Source organism: Budorcas taxicolor, chromosome 19, assembly GCF_023091745.1.
Source record: "Budorcas taxicolor isolate Tak-1 chromosome 19, Takin1.1, whole genome shotgun sequence".
Lineage (NCBI taxonomy): Eukaryota > Metazoa > Chordata > Mammalia > Artiodactyla > Bovidae > Budorcas > Budorcas taxicolor.
In genome coordinates, this window is record NC_068928.1 from 24,261,322 (window position 1) to 24,276,986 (window position 15,665).

At 47.2% G+C, this 15,665-nt stretch overlaps 2 protein-coding genes across 2 annotated transcripts in view; one reads left to right on the plus strand and one right to left on the minus strand.

Annotated features, from left to right (window-relative positions):
• Positions 1–1,074: 1,074 nt before the first annotated feature.
• Positions 1,075–15,665, minus strand: part of ITGAE (integrin subunit alpha E) — a 37,885-nt gene continuing 23,294 nt past the window's right edge. The window contains exons 20-29 of the mRNA XM_052657247.1: positions 14,871–14,969; positions 14,079–14,158; positions 13,188–13,265; positions 12,606–12,669; positions 12,414–12,521; positions 8,971–9,027; positions 8,554–8,649; positions 6,761–6,856; positions 3,796–3,906; positions 1,075–2,955 (exon numbers count right to left, since the gene is read on the minus strand). Coding sequence (XP_052513207.1) covers positions 2,860–2,955; positions 3,796–3,906; positions 6,761–6,856; positions 8,554–8,649; positions 8,971–9,027; positions 12,414–12,521; positions 12,606–12,669; positions 13,188–13,265; positions 14,079–14,158; positions 14,871–14,969 — 885 coding nt within the window. The 3' untranslated portion in view covers positions 1,075–2,859. The remainder of the gene's footprint in view (positions 2,956–3,795; positions 3,907–6,760; positions 6,857–8,553; positions 8,650–8,970; positions 9,028–12,413; positions 12,522–12,605; positions 12,670–13,187; positions 13,266–14,078; positions 14,159–14,870; positions 14,970–15,665) is intronic.
• On the plus strand, positions 9,207–12,173 carry HASPIN (histone H3 associated protein kinase). The gene has a single exon (XM_052657248.1). It carries the CDS (start codon positions 9,228–9,230, stop codon positions 11,571–11,573), a length of 2,346 nt encoding a protein of 781 aa, XP_052513208.1. The 5' UTR covers positions 9,207–9,227; the 3' UTR covers positions 11,574–12,173.

The following is a 15,665-nucleotide window of genomic DNA, read 5'->3' on the forward strand; positions in this document are numbered from 1 at the left end:
AGACGGGGCAAGGTCGGGACCAGGGCAGTTTCACTTTCCACTCTGATCCCACTATGAGAATGAATATGTATTCAGTAATATTTATACTTATGTAGTTTTTGAAATGTCCTTCCACTGATCAAAATAAAGTCAACTGGAGTTGGGAACTGTCTCTTTAGGTGCATCCAGCTACCTTCTGAATTCTTGAGAGCTGAAACAACTGCTCTTCCGGGAGTGACTAAGAGTCCCTTGATTCCATTTACTGGAGCTATTCTTAAAGTAACAGTAAAATTATGGCTCTATTACAAGGTTATAATTAGGGCTAGGAGACCCCAAAATACCTAAACCCGGATCTTAACCAAATATCCCTGCTTGTATGGATATTAGAGAAAATGCATGGAATAACACACTAGTGCAGATCATTTTAGACTGCTGGGCTTGGCTGAATGGAATCAAAATCTAACTGGGCCTAAATAGTTTGACCAATTTATTGCAGATCAATCCCTGAGTTGGGAAGATCCCCAGGAGAAGGGAAAGGCTACCCACTCCAGTATTCTGGCCTGGAGAATTCCATGGACTGTATGGTCCATGGGGTCACAAAGAGTTGGACACGACTGAGCAACTTTCACTTTGACTTTTTCACATCTGCTTATTTCATCCCTCCATGATCAAATTCAAAGTTCAGATGTTATCATAAGAGAACAAGGTTATCTGAATGAGCACTCACAGGCCTGTAACGGGGAAATGAAAACACAGAAACTGGAAGGGCACTTCTCCCACGCTAGTGTCCAGCTGGCCCCTTCTGAGTCCTTTTCTGGCCGGGACAGTGGGCCTGTGGCATGACCCACTGTCCTTGGATCTCTGCAAGCTCTGGCATGTCCTGCTCCCGGGCAGAAGGTCAACAGGAAATGGGAAGGTCTGGCACTAGACATGCATCTCTTGGAAGACAAGGTTATAGCCCAAGTCAGAGCCCATGAATTTATACAATGCAACCATGTCTCCATTTCAGTCTCCTCCTCACGGACTGATCCCTTATGAAGTCTCCTGACTATGACACTAGTCTAATCCAGTCATAGCCCAGTCAGTCAATAGCTTATAGGCAGTTAATGTAAGACTTGACTGTTATAATCACAGTGCATTCTTATTTGCAATGAACAAGCATAAAAGCAGAAACTGCAAGTCACCTGTAATAATGAAAACCTGGACACACAACAGGGAAATATCTAAGCAAATTTACTTCTTTTCCTTCAAAGGCATACCTCAGAGACAGTGCAAGTTTGGTTCCAGACACCATGAAAAAGCACATATCACAATAAAATGAGTCATACAGATTTTTGGTTTCCCAGTACATATAAAAGTTATGTCAGGACTTCAGTGGTTAAGAATCCATCTTCTTATGCAAAAGACACTGGGTTCAATTCCTGGTCCAGAAAGATTCCACATGCTGAGGTAACTAAACCCATGTGCCACAACTACTGAGCCCCTGCTCTACAGCCCATGAGCTGCAACTACTGAAGCCTGCGTGCCCTAAGGCCTGTGCCCTGCAACAAGAGAAGCCAAAGCAGTAAGAAGCATGTGCACTCAACTAGAGAGCAGTCCCCGCTAGCTGCAACTAGAGAAAGCCCACAGGCAGCAACAAAGATTCAGCACAGCCAAAAAAAAATTTTTTTAAGTCAGGTACAGAGGTAAGTTCTTAGACCCCCATAAGTCCTAGTTAGAAAAATAATGATGGGAAAAAGTATAAATATCAGAAAGACTCCAAATTACCATTATGTGCAGAAGACTTTGAAGTCAGTGGAAAAGCTATGAAGAAACAGAGTCCAGGGACTTCCCCGGCGGCCCAGCGTTTAGGACTCAGCCCTTTCACTGTGAGGATTCAATCCCTGGTTGCAGAACTGCAATCCCATAAGCCTCACAGCTCAGCCAAAGACAAACAGAAATAATGAAAGCACTTGAATTAGATAAAGAACACAGAGGGATTGCAGGATTGCCTTCTACATTATATACTCCTGCTTCGCTTGTTTGCAATGGTATTTATCGCCCATGAAAGCAAAGACTGTGCCACTGCACGGTTGAGAGTGGAGAGATGCAGTCAAGTTTTAACAGCATGGGGCATGTAGATAAAATAAGGATACTAAGAGCAAAGTCAGCCCGTAATGAGGCCCTAATCTCAGTGTCCCCAACTCCCAGGCCAGGTTCCACCTCCCCCTGTGGACAAGCATGGCTCTCATTGAGACACGAAGGTCCCTGAGCAAGTCACTCAGCAGGAAGCCAGGCGAGGACCCGCACAGGAGGTTAAGCAGACACTACAGAACAAAGTCCTGGTCTCCTCTCCCTCCTTGTTCCTGTTTTGGTAACCCCTGTTTTTCTACTTTTTACTTTTGTTCTGGGGGGTGCTTTTTCGTGGCCTGATTTGAAATAACAGACTGCATCCTTCGATCATAAAAATGCCAGACTAGGAACTGCTTCCAACCACTGTCCCCGACAAAGATGTACTTCATGGAAGACTATTTTGGAAGATGTTAATAGAAATGGCATGAAAAAAGTGCTCTTAGGCAAGTAAGCCTGGGAGATGCTGTATAACCTCCTCTGGGGCAGGGCGGGGGGGGATCACAAAGTATATCATATTTTCATATTAAAGGCACTTCTGTAAAGAAAATACTTTACCTTTATTTACCACCAAATGTTTCCCAGGTTTCTTTTCTGCACAATGCACAGGCACTTTGGGGACAAGGTATGGTTAAAAACACTCCACAGACAACTTGTTAGATTCCGCACTTGGTCATCCTAAAGGAAAGGTCTTCTGTACGACCTAAAAGGAAGGTCTCTAGAAGCTTCAGCACTGGCTGATACTCTCTCTGGATGATAAGGAAGCTGCTCCTAATTATCTTCTTCCAGCAGACTCTGTGATTTTAGCTGGTCCTTTCTTATGCTCTCCAAGTTCAGCTCTCTGTATTTTCTTTTAAAAAAGCCACACTAAAACAAAAGGAGGGAAGACCAATTAGAGGCCTAAGCTATCGATCTGCTTTGAATACCACCTTCCCACAAGCATTCCCTGTGCTCAGTCCCCAGTCAGAACTGGTTTTCCACCTTCCTCTGAACCCCAACCCCACTTTCACCTTTTTAATTTAACTAATTCTGCTAAGTACTATTGTTTCAGCTGTACTGGATCTATTTATGTAAAAGATAGAAAGAGATCAAGTACAGCCCCCTTACACATCAAGAAACTCACAATTTAGTGGGAAGAGAAATAATGACAACACAGTATAACCACTGCTTCTTGGAAGGGTTTCTAGAGGGCAGTTCAAGGGAAAAGCACAAAGGTCAGTTCAGAGGACTCAGGAATCTCTGGGCTGAGTTTTAAGGGAAGAGGGAGAGCAAATTCTGAAGGAAAGGGCTTGGGAGGCGGGTGTAGCGAGCCTCACTGCAAACACAGAGACACAAAGCTATTCAGTTCAGTGTGTTGAGAAAAAAAGCAAGACTCGAGGGTAGAGAGAGTAGAGGCAGACATTAGATGCCTTGAATAGCAGTGAAAGAGTTTGAACATTAAATCAGGGGAAGGAAAGGAAAGGATTTAAATAGGAAAGGAACATCAGGTCCCTTTTAGGAAAATATCTCTGTACTCCAATTCTTCAATTAGACCTTGATCTTTTTCAGACAGGAACTGTCTTGATTCATTTGCCTCAACAGGTATGTGGCTGAAGGAAGAAGGAAAAGGGATCACAAGGCTAGAGTAGCTGCTCATGGTCAAGGGCTGGCTCTCTAAGCAGAATTCTGCCCAACACCAGAACCTTTATGAACGTGGGGGGAACTGACCTTGACTAGGATGACTATAATCACGATCAAAACCAGAAGGCCCCCGACACTGCTTTTAATGATAAGAGAGAGAGAATACGCCTCCTCATCTTTCAGGAGGATGACAGTGATCTGCAACAAAACAGAAACCACCCTGTAAGTTGTGAAACAAAATGAGGTAAAAATTCCACATTATTTTAAGAAGCAAAATATGAGAACTTGGCAACATACCATGTATTGATCAAGACTGACAGCAGTAAAGCAAAAAGCTAAACATTTCCTGACGCAGTATTTTAAATTATCTAATGAGATTCCTGGTTTCTGGTTCCACAAGTAAGGGGCTTGGAAGTCACCACTTCATGCTAACAAGGAAAATGGTGACCAGACTGGAAAATCAACAACTTTTCTTGGATCCCTAAGAGAGGGGAGGACACCAGACAAACCTGCTGCCACCGAGCAGAGGGACAGACAGACAGATGGACACAGAGGGCAGAGGCTCACCACCTCCAGGGAAGGAAATCCTGAACTGCAACTGATGGGACTGCTGTAAGCACAACAGTGATGACTCTGGGGCTACAAACTCCAGGGAACCCAGCCACTGGGGTGAGGTTTACTCCAGGAGCTTGACCAGGTTCCCACACTCAATGCTGGAGAAAAAAATCCTTCATGCTTCCGGCAGGGGGAGCAGAAAAGGAACCACTTTGAAATAAGCCAAAGAACTCTGATCTGAACAAGGACTGGGCTCAGGGGAAACTAGTTAACCCTAGCCTAACCTGCTGGATATAATGAGAGCCTAACTGTTCTAGGGAAAGGGAAGTGCCCAACTGGAGCCCACTCTAGCCATCCTGTCCCACTAAGGGGGCTGAAAAACACAGAAACGGTGAGAAAGTTCACAGGCCAGAGGCCTGAGGCTCATTAAGACTGAGACCTAATCACAGAACCACAGAGCACCTCCCCTCCCCCACACCTCACTACATTAATGAAGGTCTGTCTACAGAAGTTCCTTTTACCTGGTACAGCATTTCCAGCTATCAGAAGAAAATTACCGGGTATACCAAAAGGCAAAAAAACAAAATTTGAAGAGAGAGAGTAAGCACCAGAACCAGATACGGCAAGAATGTCGGAATTATTAGACTGGCAATTTAAAACAACCACGATGAATATGCTAAGGGCTCCAAAGGATAGAACAGACAGCACACAAGAACAAAGAGCAGACGGGCAATGTAAGCAGAGAGATGGAGACCCTAAGAAAGAACCAGAAAGAAATACGAGAGATGAACAGCTGCTGTGACAGGAACAAAGAATGCCTTCAATGCACTCATCAGTAGACTGGACATGGCTGAGGAAAGACTCTCTGAGCTAGATATAGCAACAGAATGTTTGAAAAACAAAGAGAACAAAACCTGGAGATGGGGTTGGGGGAGGAGTAAACCAGAGGACAGGAAAGTGATCTGATGACCAAAATACTTGATACAAACTATTCTGGTCTCTTATCTAGCGGTCCACCAGGAGACTGTGACCTTCTGGTTGTGTGTGTGTGAGAGAGAGAGTCTGAACCAGGCACGGGTTCAATCCCTCGTGGGGGAACTAAGAGCCCGCATGCCATGTGCTGTGTGGCCCAAAATGGAGAAAAAGAAAGAAAAGGGAAGCCATGTGAAGAAAAACTCCTTTTGCTACTGACCTCTTGGCTTCCTATTCTGTATTCTGCCATGTGAAAATGTACTGCTGGGAGAGGTGGCGACTTTGGGCCAGCCACAAGGGAAGGCATCACCAGCACATAGTCAGGAGAGCCCAAGATTTGAAGGAGCCCGGCCATTAACACTGGTCTGCCTCCACTCCCAGGTAAACACAAAAGGCCTTTAAGGCACGTTAGCAGAGGTTTTTGTTTTTGTTTTTGCAGCTGAAATGCACTTAAAACTTAGCTTCGGGTACTGAATTTTAAAAAAGGAAAATCATCATGGGGACTCTACAATAAAAGCATCAGTAAGTAAAGGGGGAACATTTATACCTAAATAAATGACTGAAGAATGTGCATATAAGACACTGTTAACAGGAACTCTCTTGGGGAGGAGGGAATCCAGGGTGTGGGAGACAGGGAGTGAAGGAATCACTATTTCTAATTTGGGATCTTTGCGTAAGACTTGGATTTTCTTGCTTTTCTGTTACTGTTGTTGTTGTTGTTTTTAAGCTGTGCAATGATATAATGGGAACACTTCTCTTTCTTCCACATCATTTTCTGTATCAGACACACCCAAAAATAAACAGAAATGTTATTTCTGACATGTCTAGAGAACTGTGCCTTTCCCCTCCTCCAGGGAGGAAAGCAGAGGAGCTAATGTTGAGCAATCCACTCTCACCCTCTTGACACTCAGGCTTCACTAAAGAGCTCACAGATGGACCATTTCTGGTGCTAGCAGCCACCTAGGGCAAGTGTCAACAAGAACAACAGCCCCGCTGGCGCACACACAGTCTTCAGCCCACAGATCACAAAGGTCAAAGGTCAGTCTGATTTGCAGTCACATGTAAAACCTCTGCAAAACAAATCCAAGGGTTCCAGGACTTGGTTTAAGACTTATAAGAGAATTCTGCGCTCATGAGTATTGTAACCATGGGCCACTGTAACTAAACACTGGTGTCACACACTAGGAAGCAAGTTAATACATATAATTAAAAAACTTCTCAACTAGGAAATACAAAAATTTTTCAGATCAAAATATACATAGATAGGTGTTGATTCCAGCCTAGTTGCAACAACTGAGACTTCCTCTGCTTAGGCCTCTTATTCAGTCGCCTCATTTCAGAGACAGAAAAACTTAGGCAGAAGCTGAGTAACTCAAGGTCATGGAGACAGCGGGTTGCAGAGTCAAGAGCAGAGGTGATAAGACTGAAACAGGAAGAGGGCAATAGCAAGTGCCTATTTGTACAAGGGCGCTAAAGCCAGGCACAGGCTTCCCAGGACAGCACCCAGAAAACAGACAGGGATTACCTTAGTTCTGTGCTTCTCTGTGTTGAGCCCCTCATACAGAGACTTGTTGAAAGATATTTCACCAAGGATCTGCAGCTCAGTCACATCTCTTAGTAACTATAAGATGGGGGAGAAAAAAAAAAGAAATATATTTTAGACATGGACCTACGTTTTTCGTGGGGGGGAGGGGAGTTAACTTTAAATTGGAGTCTAGTTGATTTAAAATAGACTTCTAAAAAAAATGGACTTACAATTCCTGGACAGCATCATTCCTTACGTTTCTGTTTTTTTGGGATCTTAGTTCCCTGACCAGGGATCGAACCTATACCCCCTGCACTGGAGGGCAAAATCTTACCAACTGGACTGCCAGGGAAACCGCCCCTCCCCTCTCCTCTTTCCCTTTAAATGTGTTCCTTCTCCAGTATTCCTCAAGTCTAAAGAATGGCCTCAGCAACCACTAAGTTTCCCAAGCCAGAAACCTAGTTAAACCTCAACTTCTTTTCCCTTACCCTTTACCTCACACCACACTCCCATCCCCAAGTCAGTTCTTAATGATTCTTTTCTTTTTTCAGTCTCTCTGAACACCTGTCCCTTTCCCTCCATTCTCACTGCTACTTCTTCAGCTCACACCCCATCATTCTCACCTGGATCGTCACAAGATGTTAAACTTGACTTTAGCTCCTACTTTTGAATGAGTGATCAGGGAAAGTCTCGCTAAGAAGGTAACGTGTGAATTAAATATAAGAAAAAAGCACACACATGAAGATATACGAGAAAAGCTGTCTTATGCAGAAGGAACAGCAAGTACAAAGGTCCAGTGGCTAGAACAATATCAGCAAGCTAGAGTCTAAGCAGCAGGGAAGACGAAAGTATTAGGAGATGGAGGAGAAAGCGGAATCCAGATCATAGGATGCCTGGGACACCACTGAAAAAGACAAATTATAGTCTAAGTGTATACAATTTTTTTTTTAAGCAGATAAGTGGTATAGTGTTTGCTTTTTAAAAACAGCTGTTCCATGAAGAATGTCAGTGAAGGGCATGGCAAAAGCACAGGCAAGAAAAGCAGAGAGGAGGCTACAGCAGTGAATCCAGCAAGAGGTGGTGACCTGAACAACAGCAGCAGTGGAGACACACAGAAGTGAATGGATTTAGAATATATCTGGGGGTGGGTAGAATGATAGAGTTTGCTGCTGGAACAGATAAGTGGATGTAAGAAAAAGGATCGGACTTCTCTGGTGGTCCAGTGGGTAAGACTCAGAGCTCCCAATGCAGGGAACATGGGTTGGATCCCTGGTGAGGGAACTAGATCCTGCGAGCCACAACTAAGACCTGGCGCAGCCAAATAAGTAAATAAATATTAAAAAAAAAAAAAATTAAGGAAAAGGAGTCGCCACAAGGAATTCCTAGAATCCCTAGTAAGTCAGTAGTGTAAGGGTATCCCAGATGGCTCAGAGGTAAAGAATCCGCCTGCCAACGCTGGAGCAGCAGGAGATGCGGGTTCCATCCCTGGTTCGTGAAGATCCCCTGGAGGAGAAAATGGCAACCCACTCCAGTATTCTTGTCAGGATAATCCAATGGACAGAGGAGCCTGGTGGGCTGCAGTCCGCCGGAACGCAGAGTCGGACACCCCTGAGCACGCAAGCAACTGCTAAGTTACCCTAGTTAGTTACCCTGAGAGAGTGAGGAAGCAACAGGCTGGAGCAGAAGGTGGATCAACAGTCCTGTTTTGGACACGTTATATTTGGAGATGCTATTAATATTCTCGTTTCCCGGGAAGATGCCCGAGAAACGCGGATTAATCATATCCTAAGTACCTGCTTTGGCTGATTCAAGGAGAGCTCTGCAGCCACGGTTACATTTTCTTTATCCGAGGTGACCTTACAGCTCACTGAATGCCATTCTTCCACAAGCTGAAAGAGGATGGGTGTTAATTAGCACGATCTATTTATGGGGTGGGAAAGCTGGGAATTTTAACACTTAGCACACAGACCACCTCAAGGTCGAGGAATAAAGGGTGTGAGCAGTTTCTGCCTACATTTGGTTCCAGCAAAGCCGCAACCGTGGCAAAAGTGAGCCGGTGAAGCGGCTAAGGGGCGCCTCAGGAACGTTCGGGCTGTGCTTTCAGGGGAAACCTCGCAAAGTACAATTCCGGCGCCTCACGGCACCCACTTCAGGCCCTCCTCTCTCCCCCATGACCCGCTCCCTCCGGTCTTTGGGATGACTGCGCTCACCTGAGCCAGATCGCTCCCACAAACTTGCTCGTGAGCCTGAGTGCACACGGTGTGGGCCTGAAAAGACAACCACCCCAGTCCGTCACCGCAACACAACGATAAAGCCAAACCGCCATAGTTACCCACCCCCTCCCACTTCTCGCGAGATCCGTCGTGATTGCGCGGCCGGGCGCTAGGACCCGGCGGGCAGGCGCGTCCGCGTCTCGAGGAAGTCTCGCGGTGCTGTTAGCATTTGAACTGCATGGCGGGTGCCGGCCATGGCGGCGTCACTCCCGCTACCCGCGAGTGGGCTCTTCCGAACGTACGGGGCGGCCGGCGGCGGGAGGCCGCGGCGGCGGCCGGGCCTGGCAGCCGTACAGTGGTTCCCGCCGCAGGACCGGAAGCGTTTCTTGAGCAGCGGTAGCAGTGACGCCAGCAGTGGCGGCCCCTCGCAGTCTGTCGTCTCCGACGATCCTGACGACCCCGACTTCCCCGGCAGCCCGGTGGGTCAGCAGCGGAAGCGCGCTGGCGCCCGACTCGCCAAGGGCCGGCCGAGTCAGATCGCGACCCCGAGACGCCTGAGGCTGCGATCGCGGTGCCCGCAGAAGTGCAGCACCCCCTGCGGCCCGCTAGGACCGCCGTCCTTTCCCAACGGCAACCCGGGCTGCCTGAGCCCGGACCTCAGTGTGTGCGGCCAGCCCAGGGACGGCGGCGAGCTGGGCACCAGTGCCTCCCTGTTCAGCTCTCTGGCCTCTCCCGGCCCCGGGTTCCCTGCGCCAGAAGACAGCATCTGTGCCGACCCTTCCACCTTTCTGGATGCAGCCTCAGAAGCTCCGAGCAACTTCCACCTCCCAGAAGCCTCCCTGGACCAGGCACCCCTCCCCTGTTCCCAGGACGCAGCGACAGGAGGAGGCAGGCTCACCAAGTTGGCCCACCAAGCCCAGGCCACCCTCAGGTCAGCACTCTTTAGCTTTTTGGACTCAGGAAATCCTGAGGATTCCGAGCTTAGGACAGATGGGAAGAATTTGCAGGAGTTCTGCCATGACAGGGAACTGGTGGGGAGGAGGCAGGAGAGCCCAGGTTTATCAGGCAGGGGTAGGAAGAGGGCCACAGACCAGGACTCTTGTCGAGAGATTGAGTCTCAAGGGTCTGTCCATATAGAATACGAGGAGGCCCGTGGGTGCAAGGCTGGAATCGCACCTGGGAAAAACAACTGGCCTGAGAGAACCAGGCTAAGCCGAAAAAGGAAGCATCAAGGGACAGCAGAAACCTCCCTCCTCCATCACTGCCAGGTTACAAAAGGCCAAAAGATGGAAGACGGTTCATGTGTCACCCAGGACCTGACTCATTTACAGAATGCCTGCTCTTGGACCAAAACCAGAGCCTCCTTCAGTTTCCACAAGAAGAAGATCGTGACAGCTGTGTCTGAAGTGTGCAGCTGCATCACCCTGGCCAGTTCTCTGTCTGAGTCCCTCCTATCAGAATATTCACACCACCCTGTTCAGAACAGAACAAGCTGTGCTCTGTCCCCCCGGCACTCCTCCTCTATGTATTTGCTCACTCCCTTAAAGATACAGCAGGTCACAGACAAAAAGACATCTGATGCAGAAAAGCTTTATGGAGAATGCAATCAGGTGGGTCCCATCCCCTTCAGCGACTACATCTCCGAAGAAAAACTGGAATGCTGTGAGAAGATTGGAGAAGGGGTGTTTGGTGAGGTGTTTCAAACAGTTGCTAACCACACACCTGTAGCCCTAAAAATCATTGCTGTCGAAGGACAGGACTTAGTCAATGGAGCTCACCAGAAAACTTTTGAGGAAATCCTGCCAGAAATCATCATCTCCAAAGAGCTGAGCCTCTTGTCTGATGAGACATGCAACCGCACACAAGGCTTCATTGGGCTGAACTCGGTACACTGCGTTCAAGGATCTTACCCTCCCTTGCTCCTCCAAGCCTGGGATCACTATCACTCAACCAAAGGGTCTGCAAACGACCGGCCTGACTTTTTCGGGGAAGACCAGCTCTTCATCGTGCTGGAATTTGAGTTTGGAGGGATCGACCTAGAGCAAATGAGAAAGAAGCTGTCCTCCATTGCCACTGCCAAGAGCATTCTGCACCAGATCACCGCCTCCCTTGCCGTGGCTGAGGCCTCACTGCACTTTGAGCACCGAGACTTGCACTGGGGGAACGTGCTCTTAAAGAAGACCAGCCTCAAAGAGCTCCAGTATACCCTCAATGGAAAGACAAGCTCCATCCCCACCCGAGGGCTGCAAGTCAACATCATCGACTACACCCTGTCCCGCTTGGAGCGGGATGGTATTGTGGTTTTCTGTGACATATCCGGGGACGAGGACCTGTTTACGGGAGAAGGCGACTACCAGTTTGAGATCTACAGGCTGATGAGGAAAGAAAACAACAACTGCTGGGGTGAATACCACCCTTATAACAACGTGCTCTGGCTACATTACCTCACAGATAAGATCCTGAATCAGATGACCTTCAAGTCCAAACATAACACCCCCGCCTTGAAGCGAATGAAGAAACAGATCCAGCATTTCTATCAGACTGTGCTGAACTTCAGCTCTGCCACGGACCTGCTCTGCCAGCACAGTCTGTTTAAGTAAGCCGGGGGTACTGACCACCCCCAAAGGAAAGGGCGTGGAACTAGAAGCCCCTGATTCTGTTTTTAATCTCTGTCCCCACAGCAGGGTGGGATTCCTGCTCTTACAAGTTTCCAATCAGCTATTCAAACAAGAATTTTGTTTCCAAGTGGAAACTGACATGTTTAAACTTAACAAATATTCTTTAAAAATAAACTATATGTGAGAACATCGTTTACAACTGAAAAGCCCTTTTTCTGTCAGCAGACTTCATTTTGTAAATTCCTTTCCACAGTTTCCTTTTTGAACCTCGACACTTTATGTACCCTGGACAGAAAAGAAGAAAATCAGGAACACCCAAGGCCTCAGCTGTCATACTGCTAAGAGCCTGTTGCTGTAGGTGTCATAAGGCTGGTTTTGGGAACCACACTACAGATGAGTCAACTAAGAGCAAAGAGGCTGTACCACAGCAGAGTCCCAGGCGTACAGACTGGGAGACAAGAGGAAAAGAAGAAGGTAGACTGTTCATAGGAAGAAGGGCCACGTGTTTATCAATCTCATTTGCCAATCACAGAAAAGCAGAATTTATCCATGATTTTCAAAGGGAAAATAAATGTCTCCGTGGCTACTAAAAAGGTTGAATTTTGTTTACTTTTTTCATCAAGGGAAGAAAAATTGAAATGTCAGTTTGGGCTGAGTAGTTAATATTCCTTATGAATATGACTTGGGTAATTTACTTCTAAAATGTGTTCCCAGGTTAACTCATCTTTTTTCTACTCCTTTTTCTAGAGTTCTAGTTTTTATACCTTTGAGAATCCATAGCCACTCTGGAAAGAGATGTGATACAGAACCACCTCTATGTACCTGAGTCTTGGTCAGGTTCGTCACTGTTAGGAACTGGAAACCTTGTAATTTAACTGGAACACAAATTTGCAACTGGAACTCAGCTCCAAAGAGGTTCTCCCCATGTATCTACAAGATAAAATACAAGCAGAAAGTCACGGCTGGTGGTGTTTTGCCGCCTGTTGGCTTTGCGATGATGAGCAGAGCACTTACGTTGAAGAGGAACTCTTTGTGGTGGGAAGACCCCTGGCTTGTGTTCATGTACATCACTGAGGGTCTGCAGTTGAGAGGACATGGGTTAGGCCTCAGGGCCCCTTTCTCATTTTAAATAAACTCAGTGCTATCAATTGAACACACTACAAGGGCCCCTGATTTCTTAAGAGAGATCAAAGTTGAATAGCAAAATGTTGAGCAGTGGTGGGGCAGTTGGGATCAGGTTAGAATATTTGAATTCAGTCCCTTCAGGCTGGTTCTGTATCTGATTATCATTCCTCAGGGGGGCCTTACTTTTTGTCTTCCTTTCTTCCTAATCCCTTAAGTCCTCTCTTCCTTCCTTAGCATCCCATCCGTTCCCTTTGGTATCAAGACCTGTTGGCACTGTTCCTTCTTTGATTGCAGCCACAGGGTTTCTAGGACCTAACAGTTAGTGCCCTAGAGATCGGTGGGAGCCTGGATTCTAAGCAGCCTCCTTTCAGGGAAAGGCAATGCCCACATCCACCCTGACCACTAGACCCACCCACAAAAGAAAATGCCTGAAGCTATCCCGCAGGTGTGGGGCCCCCTGGAAGTACTTACTTGGGAAGAACTGCAATGAAGGCATGTTTGATTTGAAGGCTGTGAGTTTTATTGACCAAAGACCTTCTTTCATTGGAACTAGGAAATAAGAGTGTCAGTTTATAGCACCCCTGCTTTGTACACATGGCTGCTTCTTACCTTGGCTTCCCAGGATCACGGGGGGTTAGATAGAAAAGACTCTTGGAGATAAACAGAGTGCAGAAGACCACTGGAAGACCAGACTTGGAGAAACACTGATTTTAAAAGGGTTTCTCCAGGACTTCTCTGCCAGTCCAGTGGTTAAGACTCCACGGTCCCAATGCAGGGGGCACGGGTTCAATTCCTGGTCAGGGAACTAGAATCCTGCATGTTGCACAGTGTGGCAAAAAAGACAGCTTCTCAGCCTTGACAATATTGACATTTAGGGCCAAGAAAGTCTATGAATGGCTGTCCTGTATATTGTAGGATGTTAACATCCCAGGTCTCTACCCACTAGATGTCAATAACACCCCCACCAAAGTCATGCCAACGAAAAACGCCTTCAGGCGCTGCCCCTGGGAGCAGAATCACCCCTGTTTGAGAACTTTACCAACTGTGTACCCTACCCCAAACATAGAGGTTTTGCAGAAGACAGAGCATCTCTGAGGTTAGATGAACCAAAATGAGCTCTCCAGTGCAAAACTCAAGTCTACCAGACTATACCATAGTTTTACTTTGTCAATAAAGGAACATTTTAAATATCTCTCATAACAAGGCAAAGCCAGATCACTGCAGGGACACAGGTGCCTTCCTGGGGCTCCCTGAGGCTTCCCTTCTGGGGCAGTGAGGAGTCATAGCTCTGACGCACACACGTGGGAGGGAGCCTTTTCGCAGGACCACAGCCCAGGCTCCCCTGACCCAGGCATGACTTACTTGGTGACCATCACAGTGATGTTGGCTGTCCTGTTTGGAAAGGCACTCTCCTCCAGCTGCCAAACTAACGAAAAGTTTGCCTAGTTAAACAAAAAAAGGTGGATTGATTCCCATTTATTCCACTCACAATTCAAACTGCTTCCTACTAGCTAAACAGACCTGGAAAACGTAATTCAATACTCCATGCTTCTGTAGCACAGGATGCTTCGAGGTCCCATTATTCCACATAATACAGTGTCAAGATGGGGTGAGCAGGGCAGACAGCATTATTCCCTTTTCACAGCCAAGGAAGCTGCTTGAGAGGTCTCCCACAGCACAGAGATCATCAGTGGCAGGTCAGGGCCTCCCCTCAGGGCTAATAACCTTCCAGACCACCCCCAGCTTCGCTCTGCTGTACAGGGGTGAGCCCACCTTGTCTCTGTGACTGTACCCTCGCCTCCACCGCCCCCTACTTCCAGAGCACACTGGGCAGCTTTACGCTCTGTTGCAGATGACAGTATAGTCAAGGAAAGTATGGAAATTGCAACTGGGAGATTCTAATGAGCCTGGGAAGTAGAAAACACCAACCCTAGGTTAGTGAGAAGAGTCAGCTAATCAAAACAGACTCACAGGACTTCCTTGGTGGTCCAGTGGCTAAGACGCTGAGCTCCCAATGCAGGGGGCCGGGATTCCATCCCTGGTCAGGGAACTAGATCCCATGTGCCGCAACTCAAAGATCCTGCATGCCACAACTAAGACCCAGAGCAGCCAAATAAATAGAAAAAAAAAAAAGAGAAAGAAAAACAGACTCACCGATGACCTCTTGAGGATGGGGTGACCAATCTTGCACTTCATGACCAGGACAGAAGCAGTCGGCTTAGGGTCACCACACTGAATGTCTGGAGAAGGAGGCTGTTAACACAAAAGACATGGTTTTGAAAAGGCAAAAAAGAAAAAAGAAAAAAAGTTCAGTTTCCTCACAACAACATGCCATACACCCTGCCAGGAGCTGGGGATGCAAATAAACCAGCCTTTGTCCTCGTCTCCACAAGTTGAGCAGAAGGGCTCGGTACTAGATGGTTGAAGAATTTGAATGCAAGGCCTCAGGAGGGGTCCTGTGAGAGCGGCACAGACACAAGCAGTGGAGAAAGATGAGGTCCAGCCAGGAGGAATCAGTCTTCCTGGGGAGGCAGGCGTTTGAACTGCACCTTGGACCAGCGGAAGGCCCCCTGCATTGCCACGCAGCCTTTTTCAGCCATGGTTCCTCATCTGGACCAATGGATATGGAAAATGAGTGGCCACTGTTTTCTTAAGGGTCTAGTTCCATTCTAGATGCTTAGGAGATTGTGGCATGTAACGGATGCTGTCCTAGCTCAAACAGCCTCAGACCACCAGGGACACACCCATAATAAGACAGAGCCAGGTCTGTTGAGAGGAAAACTGCACTGTGGTGTATCTCACCAAACAAAGGAAAAGATAGTTATTAAAGGATTCTGGGGAAAGAGTTTGGGGAACTATAAACAAAGCAGTGTTTTATAGGCTCAAAATAAAGCAGGGATGGGACTTCCCTCGTGGTCTAGTGGTTAAGACTTCGCCTTCCAATTCAGG

Excerpts from the sequence above, each read along its gene's own strand:
- HASPIN (XM_052657248.1), top strand. The coding sequence starts at position 9,228 with ATGGCGGCGTCACTCCCGCTACCCGCGAGTGGGCTCTTCCGAACGTAC.